This window comes from Grampus griseus, assembly GCF_964374135.1.
Source record: "Grampus griseus genome assembly, chromosome: 1".
NCBI lineage: Eukaryota > Metazoa > Chordata > Mammalia > Artiodactyla > Delphinidae > Grampus > Grampus griseus.
In genome coordinates this window covers 171,546,013-171,566,555 of record NC_139017.1, presented here as the reverse complement: position 1 = coordinate 171,566,555, position 20,543 = coordinate 171,546,013, and the positions used below count along the sequence as shown (strand labels likewise).

The 20,543-nt window shown below is 49.2% G+C and overlaps 1 protein-coding gene across 3 annotated transcripts in view; it reads right to left on the bottom strand.

The window, feature by feature from the left end:
• Positions 1 to 818: 818 nt before the first annotated feature.
• Positions 819 to 20,543, bottom strand: part of CASP9 (caspase 9) — a 30,193-nt gene continuing 10,468 nt past the window's right edge. For 2 of the 3 annotated variants that reach the window (XM_082660852.1, XM_082660854.1), the window contains exons 3-9: positions 16,800 to 16,834; positions 15,700 to 15,921; positions 15,182 to 15,271; positions 13,858 to 14,005; positions 5,317 to 5,496; positions 4,575 to 4,684; positions 819 to 3,012 (exon numbers count right to left, since the gene is read on the bottom strand). In XM_082660852.1, coding sequence (XP_082516978.1) covers positions 2,923 to 3,012; positions 4,575 to 4,684; positions 5,317 to 5,496; positions 13,858 to 14,005; positions 15,182 to 15,271; positions 15,700 to 15,921; positions 16,800 to 16,834 — 875 coding nt within the window. In that variant the 3' untranslated portion in view covers positions 819 to 2,922. The remainder of the gene's footprint in view (positions 3,013 to 4,574; positions 4,685 to 5,316; positions 5,497 to 13,857; positions 14,006 to 15,181; positions 15,272 to 15,699; positions 15,922 to 16,799; positions 16,835 to 20,543) is intronic. The other variant, XM_082660853.1, reaches the window with a different exon arrangement.

Here is a 20,543-nt window from a genome sequence, read left to right as displayed (position 1 = left end):
TACCAACAAGTGGTTACAGGCACCAGAAGTGCCAGGAAAGTTTGTTGGAGAAAGGTAAAATCAAGAAGAGAGTGGCCATTAACTTACCAGGTTCTTTCTGTCCATTGGGGGAAAGCTCTGGTCCCCTTTTGCCAGAGGAAAACCTGAGTCCAGCTTTGGAAGTGCACCAGCATTTCAAAAGAGCCCGAGACGGATTAGATGGGAGGATGCTTAGGGCCTTTTCCCAGCCAAATCCGAGAGTCCTTTCCAGCCCCAGCTGCCGCGTGAGTCACCATGAGGCTGGCCCTGGCAGCACCTTGGGGACCCCGAGCAGGGCCGGGAGCAATTGTCCTATCTTTTGGTCCCAGCATCAGCTGTTCCCAGCCACAGACACAAGCACAACAGAGCAGGTCTCAGCCGAAAGCCTGGCCAGATGTCAGAGGGGATCAATGGGGAAAGCAAGCCTTTCGAGGCAGCCGGGCAGAGGCCCTAGGCTCCCGGGACAGCAGCCAGGGCAGGCTCATGTGCCTGTGACAGGTTCCAGGAGCAGCAGAGCCAAGCTGCCAGCTGTCCTCTGGTAGAGGCCGCCCTGGCAACTGCAGAGGGGCCAGTGGAGCCTTGCAGTGGTCCCAGCCCAGGGGCACACCGTGTGTAGCTTGGAGTTCCAAACCCAGACAAGTGACGAGCCAAGGTCAGGGGCTGGGAAGCGATAGGAGACAGGTGGCCAAGGGCATTCATCCTTTCAACAGATGTTCGCTGAATGACAGCAACACATGAATCTTCAGCATTCACCAGCTTTATTTTTATTTTTATTTTAGAAGGTAATACATACTCTTGGTAAAAATATTAAAAGCATATCAAGTGTATTAAAAGTATATCAAGTAAAAAAGTAGACATCCCCCTTGTATGACATCTGCAGTTCTACCCCCCAGAGATAATCATAGCCAGTGGCTTGGTGTGTGGTCTTCTGGATTTATTTCGGTGCATCTATAAAATATCTATATACGTACATATAAACATACTGTCTTCTAACCAAAAATAGGATTTGACTCTCCATTACTGTTCTGCAGCTTAGTCGTTTCACTTAACACCATATCATACTTTACATGTGAGCCCACATATCTATGTCATTCTTTTGAACAGCTAAATAAAATTCCATAGTATGAATATAATGAATGAAGCTTTCATCTGTTTCCTATTTTCCACTCTCACATGGCTGCAGTGAACATCCTTGGACGTATATCCTTGCACACTGATGAGCGCATCTATGCTACACAGATCCAGCAGCGTCACTGGATCACGGAGTCGGCACGTTAGGATGTTTAGTAGATGCCAAACCGCCTCTGCAAACGGGTTACAGCCCCACTCCCAGCACGGGATGGTGCCTTGACAACAGCAGGGATTGTTAACAATTTAGGGGCTCTCAAACCTTTTGAGAAACAAACGAGATCTACAAACATGCCCGTCCATACGTTCGGCGTATAATTTTTTAAGAGTTCCCAGGCCCCCCGCCCTGAAGTCCAAACTGCACTCCAGGCTAAGACTCCTTTTTACAGGAAGCCCCAACAGGTCAGTGTAAAGCTGTGAGGACATCTTTTCTCTGGAGCATCATTAGAGCCCCTAGAGAGAGCTGCTTCAACGCGGGCCGCCTGATTCACACGGGCAGCGCGGAGCCGGGAGGGAGAAAGCCGGGAACCTGCAAGCAAGGCTCTGCTCTGCTCGGTTAACCGGATTATTTTCTTGTGTGTGTCCTGCAGGTGATTGAAAATAACTAACCACCAGAAGTCCCCGGGACTGTTTCGGACTTGGAAAGGTCACAAGAGGAAAATAATAATAAAATGACAACTACATGAATCACATCTTGGTGAGAGTCTTATTAGCAAATCGTCCTCATATCTAGGGCCCTGAAAGCAAGAAACAGGCTGGGGTCGAGGCAGCTTAAAGGCCTTGGCGGTGGGGGTAAGGGTGCGGGTCCTGCAGCCAGGAAGGCACCTGGAGGGATGGGCTGGACTCAAGAAGACCTGGGCCTGGCCAGGTCTCTCCACTGGTTAATTGTGTTCCCTGGACAGGTGACTTAACCTCCCCGAACACACGGCTCCCACCCCAGTCACCTTCCTGTGATGGGGTAGGGGGGAAAGTCAAAAGAAATAAGAGCTGGGGAAATGTTTCCCAAAACTCCGAAGTCGCCTTTATATAAGGAAGAATAAAGAGTTAGAGCAAAATGGGGGGGGGCAATAGGTGAAAGAGAGTCCACATTCACCTAAGGTTTTGTTTTGTTTTGTTTTTAAGAACACTGCAGTATAGACAGAACTTGATAATTTTTAAAACTTCATTTAGGATTCACAGATTCTAACTCTTCAGACTCTAGCAGCCCAAACTGCTGATCTAAGAGATGCTGGTCTGTTTGTCACCAAAATGTCCTGTAGCTCAGTGGTTCTCCAGCGGGGGCCCACCAGGGAGATTTGGCAACGTCTGAAGACAGTTTTCGTTGTCACGACTCGGGGAAGGGGTGCTGCTCGCACCTAGTGGGGAGAGGCCAGGGATGCTGCTAAACAGCCCACAGTGCACAGGACGGCCCCACAACTAAGGACTCTCTGGCCCCAAATGTCAGCTGTGCTGAGGTTGAGAAGCCCTGATGTGGAGAAAACACAGGGGTCACAGGCCACAGCCACTAGGCAGGAACGGGCCACTGGTGAAGAGCCCCGTGGTGTCCACGGCGTTCTGCTCTCCTTCCTCCATCGCCGGTCATTTGGCTCCAGTTTGAAAGCTGCTAGGAGCCTGTCTGCAGCCCGGGGGGGGAAAGAGCAGACCTCTACAGGCTACAGAATCCTTCAATGGGTGTCAGCCACAGTTGTAGGAAAGTCCAGGCCTCAGCCGCCACCAGGGCTGGAGCAGGAAGGTTTGGGGGTGAAAGGTAAGGCCGGGTGAGATGCCCCAGCCTCATTACGTTTTAAAGAAAAGTTTTTTCCGGAGGAAATTAAAACAGCCAGGAATCTGTTTGTAAACTCCTTTCACTGAAACAGCATTAGCAACCTGTGAAAACACGACCACAGGGAGGCCTGTGAGTTCTCTTGACTGAAGTAAGAATTCCAAAGAAGGGCTGGGGGAGCGTCCACCAAGTCAGAATTTTATTTTATTTATTTTTATTTATTTATTTGGCTGTGCAGGTCTTAATTGCGGAATGCGGGATCTAGGTCCCTGACCAGTGATCGAACCCGGGCCCACTGCATTGGGAGCACAGAGTCTTAACCATTGGACCACCAGGGAAGTCCCCACCGAGTCAGAACTTTATAAACAACTCTAGGGACCTCCCTGGTGGCGCAGTGGTTAAGAATCCACCTGCCAATGCAGGGGACATGAGTTCGATCCCTCATCCAGGAAGATCCCACATGCCGCGGAGCAACTAAGCCCGTGTACCATAGCTACTGAGCCTGTGCTCTAGAGCCCATGCGCCACAACTACTGAGCCTACGTGCCACAACTACTGAAGCCCACGCACCTAGAGCCCATGCTCTGCGACAAGAGAAGCCACCGCAATGAGAAGCCCACGCACCGCAACGAAGAGTAGCCCCCACTCGCCGCAACTAGAGAAAGCCGGGCGCGGCAACAAAGACCCAATGCAGCCATAAGTTAATTAATTAATTAATTAAAAAAAAAAAACTCTAGCTGCAGCCTCCTTGAGTGTGTGTGTGTGTGTGTGTGTGTGTGTGTGTGCACATGCGCACGCTGGGCGGGGGGATAGGGGAGGGGTTAGAGAACAAGCATCTCAACTATAAGTTTAGAAAACTCAAAATTCAGAATTTCAAAGCTCAGAAATTCACAAAGTTCAAATCAGACTGAAAGGTTTGCATGAAGGAAAGTTGAGAGAAGAGACTGGGCCCACGAGCCGAGTGCACTGCTTAGCCCTGATGGGCCCCCAGCTGCCTCTGAGACCCGCTCATCCGTGGCCATGGCTCATGGCGCCCCCGGAGTCGAGCTGCGTGGTGGCCCTGCACCTGCTTTTCTTCTCTCCTCTGCTCAGCAAAGCTCAGAGCCTGGGGCGGGGGGGGGGAGCCTCCCCAGGAGGAGGTCCCAGCCCTTATAGCTCCTTCTCACGGCACAAAATACCTGAGCAGAGCAGGAGGGGCCCATGCGTGCTCTGAGACGCTTGGAGAAAGTAACTGCTCTGAGTGGGGCCCTATCCGGCTGTCCTTCCCTGTTGTCACTGCGGCCTTCCAGAAGGGGAGACACTAAAAGGATTCATGATTCTCGAGGGTCAAGAGTAGAAGGCCGTGCAGTGGGGAAACGGTGTAGGCCCCGCGACCTGCCTTCAGGGCCACGCCCAGGCACTGGGCCATCCCACCCTGGCACTGAGGACTGGCTCCATCAGTGGGCGGACAGAGGTGTCAGCCTGGGACCTCAGAGGCTGGGGAAAGCAGTCTTTTGCATGATGGGCAAATGTCACTGCAGGCAGTAATTTCTCGCATTAGAAGGAGCAAAAGCATCAACTCTCAGGGCAAGCCCGGTGCAGAAGAAACCTCTGGCTTGGGCTTGGGGCCCTGCTCAGCCCCACCACCTGCCCTGGGGAGGACACACTGGCCCTCCCACCAGCCTCACCCTGAGCAAGAGTGTCTGAAGGTCCTCGCAGTGAGCCCACTGCTCAAAAATGCTGTCCAGGGTCTCGATGTACCAGGAGCCACTCTTGGTATCCCTCCAGGAGACAAAACCTGCCGAAGGAGAAAGGCTGAACTTCATTGGGAAGCTGCCCCTCCCCACGTATGCAGACGGGCCCACCTCCACACTTTGACTGATGTACACAGCCAGCAGCAGCCTACATCTCTGTGCTCTGTCCCATCGTGATCTTATTTCATCCTCATCACTACCCTGTGACTTTGGTCACGGTTCCCATTTTCCTGACAAGGCAACCAAGGCTCGGAGAAGTCAAGTGACTCTCCCGAGGGATAAGAAAGGAAAGAAACTAACACTTGTCACACCTGCTATGTGCCAGGCACTGTGCTCAGTGGGGGAGCAGCCACCTTGTTAAAATCACCATGACGATCCCTAAGGTACAATGGATATACCCATTTTAAAGATGAGAAGACTGAGGCAGGGCCAGGACGAGGGTGAAGCGCGTGAGGCACACCAACGCAAGAATGCATGCCTCCTCACATTTTGCATTCTAGGCACCCTGACTGCCTCGCCCTGAGCTGAGGCTCGGAGAGGTGAAGTAACTTACTCAGGGTCACGAGAGGCAGAACGAAGTCTCACACGCAGGTCTTTTCTTCACAACACAGCTGCTTCTAGGGCAGATGGGGGGACCTGCTGGCTGCAAGGACAAGCTCTCACACGATCCACTCACCTGGGAAGGTGGAGTAGGACACCAAGATGTCGCTAGGTGTGGGCAAACTAGACACGGCATCCGGCTGGTCGACGGTGACTGGGCCTTCCTGGAACGGGGTAGCATCTGGCTCAGGGTCGCTGTCAGGGGTCCTGTCTTCAGGGGAAGTGGAGGCCACCTCAAACCCCTGGTCTTTCTGCTCTGCAGGAAACAGAAACAGACAACACTTGCCAGTGAAAACACCCAGACCAGAGCTCCCACCAGCCTGAGAGGTGCCACCAGCCTGAGAGGCCTGGTTTCCTCTCGAGCCAGGGGCCTAGTGCTGGACAAACATGGGCAGGAAATCAAAACAGGAGCTTTACTTTTACTATAACAAGAGTTTTCCACATTCATTAAGTCAAGCTGGGGGTGAGGGCAAGAATGCAGAAATGTTTAAAACAGCTATAAAAATAAGTTACAAGGTATACACCCAAAAGAATGGGAACCAGGTGCTCAAGCAAGAACTTGTGCAGCAACGTTCATTACATTATTCACAACAGGCAAAAGCTAGAAACCACCCACGTGTCCAGGGACAGGTGAATGGATAAACAAAATGTCGTATAAACATCCAATGGAATATTGTTCAGGCTTAGAAAGGAATGAAGTACTGATACAGAAAACAATGTGGATGGGCCTTGAAAACATGCTAAGTGAAAGAAGCCAGACACCAAAGGCCACAGAATATGATCCCATTTATATGAAATGTCCAGAAGAGGCGAATCCAGAGAGGAGAAAGCAGATTGGTTGCCAGGGGCTGGGAATGGAGTGACTGCTAACGGGTAAGGAGTTTCTTTTGGGGAAAGATGAAATGTTCTAGAATTAGATGGTGATGATGGTCACACACATTGTGAATGTACTTAATGTCACCGAATTGTACAATTTAAAATAGTTAAAAATGCTAAATTTTATGTCATTAAAAAGTCACACTAGGGGCTTCCCTGCTGGCGCAGTGGTTGAAAGTCCGCCTGCCGATGCAGGGGACACGGGTTCGTGCCCCCGGTCCGGGAAGATCCCACATGCCGTGGAGCGGCTGGGCCCGTGAGCCATGGCCGCTGAGCCTGCGCGTCCGGAGCCTGTGCTCTGCGACGGGAGAGGCCACAACAGCAAGAGGCCCTACCGCAAAAAAAAAAAAAAAAAAAAGTCACACTGGGACTTCCCTAGTGGTGCAGTGGTTGGGAATCCGCCTGCCAATGCAGGGGACATGGGTTCAATCCCTGGTCCGGGAAGATCCCACATGCTGTGGAGCAACTAAGCCCATGCGCCACAACTACTGAGCCCACGGGCCACAACTACTGAAGCCCACACGCCTAGAGCCCGTGCTCTGCAACAAGAGAAGCCACCACAATGAGAAGACCGCGCACCGCAACGAAGAGTAGCCCCCACTTGCCGCAACTAGAGAAAGCCCACACGCAGAAACAGAGACCCAACGCAGCCATAAATAGATTAATTAAAACAGCATATAGATTAAAAAAAAAAGTCACGTTATACAGCCTTATAAAGGAAGGAAATTCTGACACATTACAACATGGATGAACCCCGAGGACATTATGCTGAGTGAAATAAGCCAGTCACAGAAAGACAAATACTGCATGATTCTGCTTACATGAGGTGCCTCGAGTAACCCAATTCATAGAAACAGAAAACAGAATACTGGTTACTAGGGGCTGGAGGAACGGGGAATGGGGATTAGTGCTTAATGGGTACAGAGTTTCAGTTTAGCAAAATGAAAAGAGTTTTGGACATGGATGGTGGTGATGGCTGCACAACAGCGTGAATGTACTTAATACCCCTCCAGAGCTATACACTTAAGACTGCTTCCCATGGTAAATGTTATGTGTATTTTATCACAAAGTTTTTAAATTAGAAGAAATTACCCCCCAAAAGGTCACAGAACAGTATATAACATATGACCTGTTTGGCATAGATATAATGGATAAATGGACAGGAGAGAAAGAGAAAAGTCTGGAAGGAAACACCAATTGTTAACAGTGGCTCTTCTGAAGAACAAGAATGGGAGTAGGGATGGGCCCAGGACTTTGACTTTTCACCTTTATACACCTCTGAGGACTTTGATTTTGTTTGTTTTTTAATGAGCATGAACTATTTTTTTTAAATAAATTTATTTATTTATTTTTTGGCTGCATTGGGTCTTCGTTGCTGCGCACGGGCTTCCTCTAGTTGCAGCGAGTGGGTGCTACTCTTTTTTTTTTTTTTTTTTTTTTTTTTGCGGTACACGGGCCTCTCACTGTTGTGGCCTCTCCCGCTGCAGAGCACAGGCTCCGGATGCGCAGGCTCAGCGGCCATGGCTCACGGGCCCAGTCGCTCCACAGCATGTGGGATCCTCCCGGACCGGGGCACAAACCCGTGTCCCCTGCATCGGCAGGCGGACTCTCAACCACTGCGCCACCAGGGAAGCCCCAGTGGGGGCTACTCTTCATTGCGCTGCACAGGCTTCTCATTGCGGTGGCTTCTCTTGTTGCACAGCACAGGCTCTAGGCGCGCAGGCTTCAGTAGTTGTGGCACACGGGCTCAGTAGTTGTGGCTTGCAGGCTGTAGAGCGCAGGCTCAGTAGTTGTGGTACACGGGCTTAGTTGCTACGTGGCGTGTGGGGTCTTCCCAGACCAGGGCTCGAACCCGTGTCCCCTGCACTGGCAGGCGGATTCTTAACCACTGCACCACCAGGGAAGCCCAGCATGAACTACTTTTGATCTCATGAGTTTACCGACCAATTATTATGCACTTTGATCATTTTGTCCTTGTTGATTTTTTTGTAACCATATTTGTGGCTTCTTCCCCAAACACACATTAAATCTCAACATTATGATTCAAAACAAAACAAAGCCTGGCCATGTTGGCAGCAGCCAAAGACAACCATGGCTAATGGTTTGCTGCACCTCCTTCCAATCTTTTGTGTTTTGTTTTTACCTGCTTATTTGCAGGTTCAACTAATCATGCTTTATTCCCTTATCAGGGCATCATGAGGATTTTCCTCAGGTTACGATAAAGGCTTCTTTAAAATCATGGTTTATGACACAGATGGCAGAGACACATACCCACGGACTACCCCTGGGGTACAGAGCACCAACATGGGCACCGAGGAAGACAGAAAATAAGAAGATGGGGGAATTCCCTGGTGGACCAGTGGTTAGGACTCCGCACCTCCACCGGCGAGGGCCCAGGTTCAATCCCTGGTTAGGGAATTAAGATCTTGCAAGCCAAGCAGTGCAGCCAAAAAAAAAAAGAAGAAGATGGGATCCTGTCTGGGGAGCTAAACACCCAAACTGAAAAAACTCTGCCCTCAATTTACATTGAGACTTGGATTTTTTTTTTTTTTTAATTTAAAAAAAGGACTTCCCTGGCATTCCAGTGGTTAAGACTCCGTGCTCCCAATGCAGAGAACACGGGTTCGATCCCTGGCTGGGGAACTAAGATCCTGCATGCTGTGCAGAACGGCCAAATAGATAAAATTTTTTAAAAACAAAAGATATAAAACTGATCTCTTTTATTTTTTGGTAGGTATACAGTTGAGGCAACTGTCCACTATCTTACAGTGTCCCCTATTAAGACAACCCAGGGGAGAAAAACTGTCATTCTTGGCACTTCTGTCTTACGAATACCAAATAAGGTGGATCTTATTAGCGATTCTACCTCACCCTATCGTGCCTCAGCGGCTGGAAAGCACAAAGCCGATCTGCGGGCCACCTCTAGCAAGCATGCAGAACCTCACGAGATGCACTTCTAGATGCCAAACTTACTCCTCTTCTTTCCTTGCATTTCTATTTCCTCCTTATTTTCTTTTTCTCTGTATTTTGTTCTGCTACATCACTTGTACTTCCTTAAGTTACCTCAAACCCTTTTATGGAAACCAAAGAAGGCATTAAGTCACAGGTAATGGGATCCATGGAGATGTTTACACCCCTGATTCAGTAATTTCCTAAGGAAATAATTCAAGTGAAGCCAAAAGCCCTCAATACAAAGACATTGGTGGTCATGTGAGCCAAAAATTGGATACCACCGAAATGGCCAACACAAGGGATTGGTTTAGTAAGTGAGTGCGTATCACTACAATGCAAGATTATAAGCCATTTGAACGGTGACAGTGGAGACTGTGGAGACGTGGGGTGATGCTTCAGGGATAAGGTTCAATGAGAAACGCAGACCACGCCTCTTGGCCAAGATCCAGAGGTAAAAGGGAAAATGAGGCTGCCACGTCGGGCTCGTAGGATTCTGGATGTTTCTTTCTTTAAGTTGCCATATTTTCTGTCTTTTCTGTTTTAAAACCCAAACTGCCCCAGAGCAGTGGCAGGCCTGGAAAACAGAGGGTTAGGAGTCAGGGCAGGACTCGGGCCACACACAGCGCAGCCACAGAGTCACTGGGGCGGTGACGCTGCAGGACATGTCCTGGGATGAGTTCCTCCAAAGCAGAGCTCACTGCAGAGTACAAAGTGTTACTTCAGAAAGGAAGCAGCTGAAAAGAGCTTCAGCAAAGACAGGCAGAGGGCCGAGGGGCCCGGGGTTCCGCAGGGGAGGGTTTCTGGAGCAGGCGGTTGTGACCCAGGCTCCCATGTGAGAAGGGAGAGCAATCCTGGTGGGAGAAACAGCACCTGTCGGGCAGGTCTCTGGGCAGGAGAGCTGGAGGGTTTGTGTGGCTAGATCCACGGTGGGTAATAGCAAGGAGGGAGGGAGGTCACAGTTCACCCAGGGAAGCTGGGGTCCCATCCACAGGGGGCAGAGACAGGACAAAGATGCTTCTGGAAACCCCATAATAATAACCCCAACATCTACTGATCGGACTTCCCTGGCGGTCCAGCAGTTAAGACTCCGTGCTTCCACTGCAGGGGGCACGGGTTCGATCCCTGGTCGAGGAACTAAGATCCCATTTGCCGTGCAGTGTGGCCAATAAATAAATAAATAAATAAAACCTTTAAAATAAAAAATCTATTGACCTCTCACCCCATACAACTAAAGCTCAGAAAACTCGGTAATTTGTCTGTGGTCTCACACCTAAGGCGCAGGGGACCAGGCCTCTGCGCCTCTCAACCTGCTGCTTCCCAAGCCTGCCAAGGGGGCCTCTTAGGTCTGTGAGAGCTGGACGCTGGCATAGCTGCCTCAGGTCACTGCTTCGGGTTGTTTGCTTGGTCGAGATTCTCGAATCTGTCCTAGGGGAAGTCGGACGGGGGAGGGGACCTGAGAGGGGAATCTGGGGCTGCTGCTGGGTCTGCCGGGGGAAGCAGGGTGCCGTGGGGGAGGGAGCGCTTCAGTGGGGGATGCCGTAGGAAGGGCCTAAGGAGACGGGTGGGGGCTGCCTGTGAAAATGGGACGATGGGATCTGAGAGGGGAGGATCGGGGTCAGAGGAAGAAGGGGTCAGACAGGGGATGCTGGCTGTGTCTCCATCCACGTGTCATCCTCCTACAAATCTGCTGGGAAGGCCTCGCCTATGGGTTATGCATTTAAGCCATTGTTTTCTTCTTAAGGAGGCTTATTGATTCAAAACTCCCTACAAGGAAGAATAACACCCCATAAGAATTCACAGTGGGAAGAGGAGCCGTTCCCTCAGCACATAAAATCCACAACCACTGTCGTACATTATTCTTCCTTTCCAGCTTCTCAGCATGATCTCTAAAGTTCTGGAGGGGTCACCCCAAAATTTAGGCCACTCGGCTCTGGCTGAGTTCATCATGCTAACACTGAAGTTTCACACCAAAGTTACTGACTTTGAGGTACGCTCTTCCGTGTTGGTGCCCGCACTACCTCTTAACGAAGGGGCGGATGACATTTAGAAGATTTTTTAATTGATTTAAATTGTAACAACAGTGAATCTTAAAATAGCAACACAAGAGTCACCAAAATCCAGGGCAGACATTCAGAGACCTGTAAACAACACGACACCAGTCACCAGACACCAAACAACTGTCACTGACATTTGGGTATTTCTGTCCTCAGCTGATGGTGGCGCCACCATGTGGCAACAGCGTTAAACACAAGATCCCGCAGCAGGGAGCTAAGCAGAGACTGCCGCTCCGAAAGTGGCACCTTAATCACTGCGTTCCAGCTTTGGAATCCTGCTGTTGTCAGTGAATTGTTTGGTTTTGTTTTTAATGGCAGGAGTCCACATTACTTCAAACCATATTTTTGTATGGTTCTATTTCAAATTCAAACAGTTAGAATGCACATAAGATGCAAGCATACTGTGGGCTTTGTGCCAGGCTGGGGACCCAGCTGCAGGGTGGATGTGATTGGCTCTGCCCTCAGAGAGCTGACCAGGGGACGAGGCCATCTGAATGCAAGGAGAAAGTGCTAAGACAAGGGAAGAACGGGGGCTGCAGGAGCACAACAGCCGGCGCGAACCCTGACTTTCTGCAAGGAAGGAGGTGTTCAGGGAAGGCTTCCTGGAAGCGGTGACAATAAGCTGTAACCAGAAGGATGGATGATTAAGAGGTGGCCAGGAGACAAGGCAGAGGAATGGCACATAGAAAGCCTGAGGAGTAAGCCAGACCCTGGTGTCCTGGGAAAGCTGAGCAGCACTGGGATGGGCACAGCGTGCCAGGCGGGGGAGGCAAAGAGGTCGGGCCCAGATCAAGGGCCCAGCGGCCCTGCTAAGGAGTCCAAAGAGTAACACCACAAAGATCCTCCTTCGCTGCTGAGAATGGACAGTGGGGTGGGCCCTGGCCCAGAAGACCGGTTATCTTCCCCAGAAAGCTGGCACCCCGGCTCACCCTTCAGTCTGTTCTTCCTTTGATTCACAAGAGAAAGAGGGACCACACACTTCTGAGTAAGCACATCACTTGACCACACATTCTGGATCATAAGAAGAAAGACAAGTTACAAAGGATTTCAACCCAAGAACAGCAGCCTCTCCATCTACCTGTCATCATCACTCTGAGATAACTGCACTGGTGACAGGGGTGGGGCTCTTATGTGACACTGAGTCCTCTGGGGTCAGCAGGAGGAGGGAGGCCATGTTTCCAGTTAGGAAAATGAACCAGGCAATGTGTTAAGTGTGTTAAGAGACACACTAGGGCTTCCCTGGTGGTGCAGTGGTTAAGAATCCGCCTGCCAACGCAGGGGATACAGGTTCGTGCCCTGGTCCAGGAAGATCCCACATGCCGCGGAGCAACTAAAGCCCGTGCACCCCAACTACTGTGCCTGAGCTCTAGAGCCCGCGAGCCACAACTACTGAGCCCGTGTTCCACGACTACTGAAGCCCGCGTGCCTAGAGCCCGTGCTCCGCAACAAGAGAAGCCACAGCAATGAGAAGCCTGCGCACCGCAATGAAGAGTAGCTCCCTCTCGCCGCAGCTAGAGAAAGCCCACATGCAGCAACAAAGACCCAACGCAGCCAAAAATAAATAAACAAATAAATAAATAATAAATTTATTTTTAAAAAAAAAAAGAGCCACACTGATTAGTATGTGAGCGATAGTAACACTAAGAGCCAGGCTCTGTTGCTATCCCTATTTGCCAAGACTTCTAGACATTAACTGGCCCGTGGCTGTGCAGGGAGTAGCTAACGCAGGATTTAACCCAGTGCTCTCCAGCACTCGTGGCCAAGTTATAGGCCTGGGTCATGATAGTGACTTAACACAGTTCCCGTCAAATTATAAGTTCCAGGGGACAGAGACCGCACCTCTGCATCTCTACAGCCTGGTGTATACAGCAGGTGGTCAGTAAACTTACTGGATGAATCATATGACCAGAGCCTGCCCTCCTAGACAATCTCTCCCATGAGTCCCCCGCCAATGTGGAATAGTATGGGACAAACCCCCGTGTGCAGAAGAATATGCCTCAGGTGCCCACGTCACAGGTCACTGGTGTGCACACTTGGCATGCAAGCTGACAGCTCTGTGGTATAACAATGCCCGCTTCTCTGGCAGATCAGGCCAAGGGACAAGGAAGTGATGTGCCTTTCAGACATCCCTGCCCCTGGAGATGCCATCATGTCCCATAATCCAGGACACATAATGTTGTTCTCTCTTCCCTCTTGTTTTATTTTATAAGAAAACCTGGTAACATTGAAGTAGGGCTCAGGTTTAAAATCAGGACATATAGCAAAACTACAAACAATCTAAATAATCCTTAAAAATTACTGAATCCCCAGAACCTAAGCCTTTGGGAATTCCAGTAGTTAATTCAGCAATGGCCTCCCTTTCTCTGCGAAAGGGGGAAGGGAGTCTGGTTGATGGAGGTCAGGGGAATGATGATAAGGAAAATGAAAGAGGTTTTCTCTCTCCTCTGCATTGTTTGTTTTTGCCAAGTCTCTGGGGTTGAAGTGGCCACAGCTGAATGATCCCCTGACGCTATGGCACTGTGGGACGGAAGACGCAAACCTCTAAAGGCTGGACAGAGCTGAAGCTACTCCAGCTAGGTGGGGGTGCCACATTCGGAGAGCAGTGACCATGTTTGGGACGCCCCCAGCTGCCTGGATCAACCCCTGGGACATCGAGGGAGCGATGGAGAAGGAAGTAGGCGGTGGCTGCTTCCCCACTAGACTCACAGGGGCAGGGAGGCTGAGGACCGGCCTACCTCCGCCACAGGCCTGGATGAAGAAGAGCTTGGGCTTCCCTCCCAAGCTGGGGCAGCCAGTTCCATTGAAGATGTTCACAATTTTCTCGACAGACACGGGATATCCATCCATGCCATAAACAGCGCCCGGGAACTGGAGGTGGCTAGCCTAGAAAACCATGAATCCTGGTGACAAACCCAAGAAGTCAGGGTAGGAATCCAACAGCCTGTTCGGAGGCTTTGTGGGGGCCAAGCAGTTAGAAGGTCCCACCCAGGGGCACAAGGCTGAGTTACAGCAGGTCGGTTCCGGGCAGCCCCTTGTCCACCTCTACTGCAGGGGTCTGAAACTCACATGCCTATAAGCACCAGATAGCCTAACTCGAGGACACTGGGCAGCTACCTCCAGATCGGCTGCTCTCAGAGTGTGGTCCCTGAAGCAGCAGCATCAACATCACCTGGGAACTTGTAAGACATACAAATTCCTGGGCCCCACCCAGACTTCCTAAATCAGAATCCCTTGTAGTGGGACCAGCAGTCTGGTCCTTCAGGCACCTCTCTTGCAGTGAAACGTTGAGAACTGCTATTCTAGACGAATTCATCTCAAACTTTATGTGCACAGGGATCTCGTTAAGGTGCAGGCTCTGAATGAGGGTCCGCATTCTCGAGAGCTGCCAGGTGATGCCCAGGCTGCCGGTCTAGGAACCACACTGTGAATGAAAGAACCAAACGGGCAGCCCCTGCCCTGCCAAAGGCCAGAGCTTCGCTCCATGAGGATGCTGGCCTGAGAAGGTCAGACCTTTGGGGCTTTTCAAGAGAAGCCGGAAATCCTGATATTTGTGCTAAAGCTGCCAGTTTTGAAAACACTGTGCAACCCATAGGGGTTGTTACCTCTGTTCTGTCCAACCCCTCAACTCAAAATATGGGGAAACTGAGGCCCAGGAAGGGGGAGGGGCGTGGCCACAATGACCCAGCACATTAGTGGCCAAGCCCAGAGTGGGTCCCAGTGTCCCGACTCCCAGCCAGCAGCAAACGGCCCGGAACAACACCGAGCAGGACCGAGGCAGGAACTGGGAGCTCTTATGAGCTGAGCCCAGCTCTGAACAAAATCCAGCTTGTCTTTTCCAGCCTCTCCCAGACAGCTTCTCCAAGGGACACCGTGCCACCCAGGAGGAGCATCAACCCCTCAGAGGGCAAATGGCTCCCGAGAAAACAACAAGAGGTGGACAGGGCCCCGCGGCTCTTCCTACAGGGCCAGGGTGTCTTGGACACAGGAAAGGACGGGGCTCTGCACAGCCTCTCAGGGCAGGCTTCCCAGGCACCTGCCCAAGGAGGTGAGGTCGCCTACCTGACAGCCATGAGAGAGGATGACCACCACGCAGCAGTCCAGAGCACTGTGGTCCCGCCGCGCCAGCTCCACCAAAGCCTGGACCATTTGCTACAAGAGAGGGCTGAAGGTGAGCCAGACCGCTGATGGATCAGGTCCTTGTCCCGGGCCTGCCCCCTGCTCCCAGGGCCAATAGTGAAGTAATGACAGTCACAGCAATCACAATAGCCACCATCCTTGGGGAAGGGATGCTGGGCTAGGCACTCTTTATTTACTCCTACAATGACCCTAGGAGGTGAGCATGGTTCTCGCTGTCTAGACAAAGAAGCTAAGGCTTGGGAGTCACACAGGGAGTGGGAGAGCCAGTCCTCAACCCGGATCTCTGAGTCTGAAGCTTGCACTGGTAACCACTGAAGCATACTGCCTCTCACAGTCCTACAGACCGAAGGGCTCATCTTGGGGAGTCATTTGTTTCCAGGGTCCCTCGCAGGACACTACCCCGCCCGCCCCCCATCTCTCTCTGTGCACAGGGACCATACCTTGGCAGTCAGGTTACACTTCACCTCCACCACGAAATGCAGCAAGTGGAAGCGTTGCTGCATCCTCTCACAGTCAATACTGGAGCCCGTGCGGGTCCCGAGCCCCGACTCGTGGCAGAAGTTCACATTGTTGATAATGAGGCAGTGTCCACAGGGGTCTGCGTTCAGGACGTATGCCTGCCCAAGCACGGGGACCAGCGTAAACCGGGGTCTCGTTGCACTCTTCGGGAGAGAAGGCGACCCCCTGGGTTTCACTCATGGGGTAGACAGTTTAGAGAGATGGGACAGAGCATGCAGTCTGCCTCCCTCTGAAGGAGGGGTCTGGGATCTACACCCAGCATTCCAGACTGCGAAGCAGACTAGGGTGCGCACTAGCTGTGTGACAGATGAACAGCTAAACTTGGGACCAAAGATTAGCTCCCATCGCAGTATTCAGGGATAGGAGCTGCTAGCTTAGAAATCCAACTCCCCTAGACATTCATCCCAAAAGGACCTAGAGGTCGCCCAGTCCAGGGGAGCACCTGAGAATCGTGTGGTCAGATCTGCCAGCAGACGCTCACCCGGGCCACCCTCGGAGAGTCTGAGGCCACTTCCTCCAGAGGTTCAACGTTTCCCTAGTAATTCTCTCTCACAGCAGCCTGTTCTTTTTGCTTATGGTACGTAACAGTATTTATACTTATATATTTCTTTGTGTGACTAGCCTCTGCTAGGCTGGTGGCTCCATGAGGGCTAGAAACTCGAGTGGTCTGTTCCCAGGTGTCCTAGCACGAAGCCCAGGGCTGACACACAGGAGTCACACGATAAATGCTGTGACTAAGACAGAGACTGACTTGGTGTGGGGTGGCTGCTGCAGCCGATTCTGATGCCCACCCCTCGTCAGATCTAAACTTCACAGACGAGGAAAGAGCAGAGTTAGACTATCTGCCGCAGGAAGAGCTGCACCAGGGCCAGGGTGCTGTAGAAGGCCTGGGACTGGGACCCTCTCTCCAGCTGGGTTGAGTTCCCTGGGCTCCTGACACAGCTGCAGGAAGGATCTGGGAAGCGGAGAGCCGAAGAACCCAAAGCCAACACAACTGGCCCCGAATCACATGAAGACTCACCAAGTCGGCATTTCCCTTGGCTCTGTCCTGAGCACCTGGAGAGAGAGAAAGAAGGAAAATGTGAATGTCGGGGTCCAACAGGGGAAGGGCAAGGGACACTGTGAGGACAGCTCCCACAGAAGCACAGAGAAGCAGGAACTCAGGAACCCTCAGGAACTGCTGGTGAGAGCCAAGTGGCACAGCCACCTTGGGGAACTGCTTAGAAGTTTCCAATAAAGTTAAACACACACCTACTCTCTGACCAGCAACTCCACTCCCAGGTATATATATACCCAAGAGAAATGAGCACAATGGGCACAAAAAGACTTGCCCGTGAATGATCACCGAAGACTTATTCATAATCCCCAAACCAGAAACAACCCAAACGTCCATCAACAAGTTGATGGGGGGACTTCCCTGGTGGTCCAGTGGGTAAGACTCCATACTACCAATGCAGGGGGCCCGGGTTCAATCCCTGTTCGGGGAAGTAGATACTGCATGCATGCAACAACTAAGAAGTCCACGTGCCGCAACTAAGAAGCCTGTGTGCCACAACTAAAGATCCTGCATGCCTCAACGAAGATCCTGTGTGCCACAACTAAGACCCGGCACAGCCAAAATAAATAAATTAATTAATTAATTAATTTAAAATGCTAAGTAAGTACTAGGGATGTAATGTACAACATGATAAAGATGATTAATGCTGCTGTATGTCACAAATAAAAGTTGTTAAAAGACTAAAAAATAAAAAAAACAAATTGATGGGTAAGCAAACTGTGATACAGCCATACAAAGGGATACCACAGAGCCTAAAAAGGAATGAGTTACATGCCAACACCATGGATAACCGCAAAAACCCAGGCCAAGTAAAAAAAAGCCAGCAGAGTATATATGGTGTGATTCCATTTATGTGAAATTCTAGAACAGAAAGACATAAGGAAGCTCCAGGTCTGCTCCCTCTCTGTGGAATCCATTGAGCCCAGCATACAGTAGGTCCTCAGGAAATAGTTGAAGAATGAATAAATAAGTAAAGATGGTCATTTTTCCTTCAGTATCAAAAGAGTTTTCATTTCAACTAGCAAGAAGTCAACTGGCCACCAGCCTACAAGGTTACAGGACTTTTTCTTTTTTAAACAAATAGAACACATTGACCATCTCCAAGTCACACTGGAGACTATTCTCATGATCCAACTATGGTGCCATTCATTGCTCAGAGTGGGCCTGGACCTTGTTGGGAACTATTCTTTTGCCAGTTTAAAAGTCATGCCAGGGGCTTCCCTGGTGGCGCAGTTGTTGAGAGTCCGCCTGCCGATGCAGGGGACACGGGTTCGTGCCCCGGTCCGGAAAGGTCCCACATGCCGCGGAGCGGCTGGGCCCGTGAGCCATGGCCACTGAGCCTGCGCGTCCGGAGCCTGTGCTCCGCAACGGGAGAGGCCACAACAATGAGAGGCCCGCGTACCACAAAAAAAAATAATAATAAAAAAATAAAAGTCATGCCAGAAATGCATTTACATTCCATCTTTTAAATTGGAAATGGTTTTACCTAGCCTGAAGACTCCTATTAGGCCACAGACTTAAATCTTTAACAACTGCTCATTTCCAAAATTCCACTACACCCCAAAAATATACCATTATCTACAACTGAAAAATGTATTCATTTCCTGAATTAGCAGTAATGATCCCTAAAGTGAGAGAGTAACATCATCAAAATGGCAGAATAAGAGTTTTCTACCGCCTTCCTCCTCCCGAAGAACACCAATTTTCACAATCACCCACAGACAAGAGTGCCTTTGTGGAAGTCCAGGAGTCCAGCAGAGAAGTTCCAGTACACGATTGGTGCAAAAATCCAACTATATAGGACACATTGAAGAGTAAAGACTGGAGGAGGTTACGCCTTCTTCAAATGCAAAGACAGTGACATAAGACTTTGAAGAACATGAAGAATCAAGGAAACAAGATTCCACCAAAAGAATACAATAGTTTTCCACAGTAACTGACCCCAAAGAAATGGAAATCTATGATTTGCCCAATAAAGAATTCAAAATTGTTTTAAGGAAGCTCAGTGAGCTATAAGAAAAGACAGAAAGGCAATTCAACAAAATCAAGAAACCTCTACACAAACAAAATGAGGAGTTTAACAGAGAGATGAAAATCTTAAACACATACACACACAAAAACGGTGGCTCAGAAAAATACAATGAATGAAATGAACTATGCAACAGAAAGCATCAACATCAGACGTGACCAAGCAGAAGAAAGAATCTGTATAGAAGACAAGTCATTTGAAATTACCCATTCAGAAGAAAACATAGGGAAAAAAATGAAATAGAATGAAGTAAGCCTATGTATGTAAAGCCTGTAGGATATCATTCAAAGAAACAATCTATGCATTATTGGAGTCTCAGAAGAAGAGAGGGACAAAGGGACAGAAAGCTTATTTAAAGAAATAATGGCTTAGAACTTCCCAAATATGGGGAGGGATTTGGAAATCCAAGTTCAAGAAGCTCACAGATCCCCAAACAATTTCAACCCAAAAAGATCTTCTCCAAGACACATTACAATAAAACTGTCTAAAATCAAAGACAGAGAGAGAATTTTAAAAGCAACAAAAGAAAAAAATTCCTCACATACGAGGGAACCACCTTACAGCTATCAGCAGACTTCTCAGCAGAAACCTTGCTGGCAAGAAGAGAATGGGATGATATATGCAATGTGCTCAAAGAAAAAAATTGCCTGCCAAGAATACTTTACCCAGCCAAGCTGTCCTTCAGGAATGGAAAGACTTTTCCAGGCAAACAAAAGCTGAGGGAGTTCATCACTGCTAGACCTGCCTTACAAGAAACGCAGAAAGAAAGTCTTCAGGCTGAAATGAAAGATGCTAATTAGTAACGTGGAAACACATGAAAATATAGAACACACTGGTACCTAGTCAAAATCAGATACTCTAATACTGTGGTGGTGGAGTGTTAATCACTTAACTCTAGTATAAAGGTTAAAGGACAAAAATATTATATATAACTATTGCTATAATAATTTGTTAATGGATACACAATATAAAAGAAATAAATTGTGACATCAAAAACATAAAATTGGGATCGACAGATTCAATGCAACCCCTATCAAAATCCCAACAACATTTTTCACAGAAATAGAAAATAATCCTAAAATTTATATGGAACCACAAAAGACCCCAAACAGCTAAAGCAATCTTGAGAAAAAAGAGCAAACCTGGAGGTATCACATTCCCTGATTTAAAATTATACTACAAAGCTATAGTAATCAAAACAGCATGGTATTGACAGAAAAACACACAGATCAATGGACCAGAACTGAGAGCCAAGAAATAAACCCACATATATATGGACAATTAATTTATGACAAAGGAGCAAAGAACATACAATTGAGAAAGGAGAGTCTCCTCAATAAATAGTGTTGGGAAAACTGGATATTCACATGCAAAAGAATAAAATTGGACCCCTACCTTACACCATTCACAAAAATCACTCAAAATGGATTAAAGACTTAAATGTGAGACCTGAAACCATAAAACTCCTTGAAGAAAACACAAGACCTTAACACTAGTCTTGGCAACGATTTTTTGGGATATGACACCAAATTACAAGCAACAAAAGCAAAAATCAACAAGCGGAACTACATCAAACTACAAAGCTTCTACACAGCAGAAGAAAAAATCAACAAAATGAAAAGGCAACCTACAAAAGGGGAGAAAATATTTGCAAACTGTATATCTGATAAGGATCGATA